Consider the following 2096-nt stretch of genomic DNA (forward strand, 5'->3'; position numbering starts at 1 on the left):
GAAGGATATGTTTTTTTCCTACTTTCGTTTAATTATCTTATTGAATTTAATTAAAGATGTATAAATAATCATTATCTCTTAATCGTGTTATTATATTTTATCATTTATCATAATCAACTATATTAATATACATGTAATATATACGTGTGCAACGATTATTAGTATATAATATTGATAATAAATAAGATTGATTTTATTTAATTTAACTTGTTAAAATGTAGAACTTCCATTTACGGAAAATAACATAAGACTAAATAAAAATGGTTAAACTGATTAAGCAATTTAATGTACATATTAAAATATAGTTCAAACACGTAGCATAGTTTCTTATTGGCAACTTGACTGGACGTGGCAGCATTACACTCACCAGGTATTCATTCAGCCAATTATTTTATTAGATAAAGTTACATCTTCTGGAGAAATTTTGAACTTTGTGATCAGGCATTGGAAGTGAAGTTGAAGTTGGAACAAGTAGTTCGGATCCCCAAAAGCGTACCGCTGAATCCTAACCTTGAAGCAGCCAAATCAAACTGGAGAAGGTTGTTCTCCAATTGGTACGATCCGATCACGACCGAAGTTCTTGGATTCAGCCCTCCATCCAGAAACGTGAGGCACAAAACGTCATTAATATACACCATTGAATTCGAACCAGTAATCGTCCAAACTGCATTCTGTCCTTGCAAAACCAGATCAATGTACGGAACCGTAGGCCCAACCCTCGAGAAGAAAACGTTCTGGGTGCTGAAACACACGCCGAAAGGCGCCACAGCGGCCACCCGGCTGATGTTCCTGGCGGCGGCTTCTTGAATGAAGAGAGAGGTGAATGCTCGGTAAATGGAGGTTTCCAGGGTAGTGTAAGGGTTCACAGTGCTGATTTTGGTCCCACCATTGCCTTCGCTGTCGATTTTCAGGAGTGTCGTGTTGATGGAAAGAGGTTTGTCGTTGATTCTGATGGAGTTTATGCGGATGAAGTATTCATCAGAAGGGTCACCTTGTGAGTAAGCCGATGCGGTGCTGACAGGGTTGATGAACAGCGGGGTGTATCTCAACGAAGGTTCCAGTCCAGGGAGGAATCTGTACGGGCGGTCTCCGAAAATTATGACGCCGCTTCTGGACAGGCAAATGGCGAATTTCCGGGGAAAGCTGAAAGCGGCTGCCAATAGCAATGGCATGCCAACTCGGGCCCTTCCCAGCCCCGCCAGGCCCGTTGCACCCGTTGCTAGGCCCTCAAGTAGAAACGTGGGCGCACACGTGAATATATAATTCGGTACCGTCGCGACCCTGCCGGGGTTTGACCCATCGGTCGATTGAATGGAAATGACGTCTTGTGCTAGCTCCCCACTTGTTGCTGTGCGAATAAAAGGGTTATCTGGGATAACACTACAAGTGTTGTTGTTGCATCCAGGTCTAGGCCCATTGAAACAATCCCCACATGCAGTAGCTCGTGCGAGTGAGCATTGGGCTGAGCGACAACGAACGGGACGGTACGAGGATGACACGTAGTTTTTGTCGCAATCAACCCACAAAAATTTGCCTCCTAGATGAACGACCAGGCTCACAGGCACCAAAGGTGTCCTTTGGTTGATCTTGGTGACGTACTGAAGGGTAGAAGCATCTTTTTCGACCCGGAGGAGGAGAGCTTTGGGTCGAAACGAGGATTGTGCATTGGAGATGGAGACTAGCAGGAACAAAAGGATAGCAAAGATTGGGGCAAATGAAACCATGTTAGGGAAACTTTGTTAGATAAGATGAATGGAAACAAAGCTTGTATTTATATTATACTTACAGCTGCCATTATTCATGAGTTCTAGGGGATAAAGATGATGACTGTGTGAAAATATATTTAAATCATCCCGATGGATGTACATTTTGACTATTGACTTGTTCTTTTTTTTTTTTTTTTTATTGATAATCAATAGTACTTCTCGTCTTGCACGATTGCGACTGATGCACCGACAGATCCTATTGTATTGTAATAGCGGTTGTCGATGAAATGTACAAGAGATTTGACCACCACTTTGGAATATGTGTGTGTGTGTATATATATATATATATATATATATATATATATATATATAAAAGCACGTTAAGTACCG

At 41.7% G+C, this 2096-nt stretch overlaps 1 protein-coding gene across 1 annotated transcript; it reads right to left on the minus strand.

Annotated features, from left to right (window-relative positions):
* Positions 1-273: 273 nt before the first annotated feature.
* On the minus strand, positions 274-1818 carry LOC140831952 (probable aspartic proteinase GIP2). The gene has a single exon (XM_073195682.1). The coding sequence runs from the start codon at positions 1722-1724 to the stop codon at positions 438-440; it is 1287 nt and encodes a 428-aa protein (XP_073051783.1). The 5' UTR covers positions 1725-1818; the 3' UTR covers positions 274-437.
* Positions 1819-2096: the final 278 nt, after the last annotated feature.

Source organism: Primulina eburnea, chromosome 1, assembly GCF_022965805.1.
Source record: "Primulina eburnea isolate SZY01 chromosome 1, ASM2296580v1, whole genome shotgun sequence".
NCBI classification, from domain to species: Eukaryota; Viridiplantae; Streptophyta; class Magnoliopsida; order Lamiales; family Gesneriaceae; genus Primulina; species Primulina eburnea.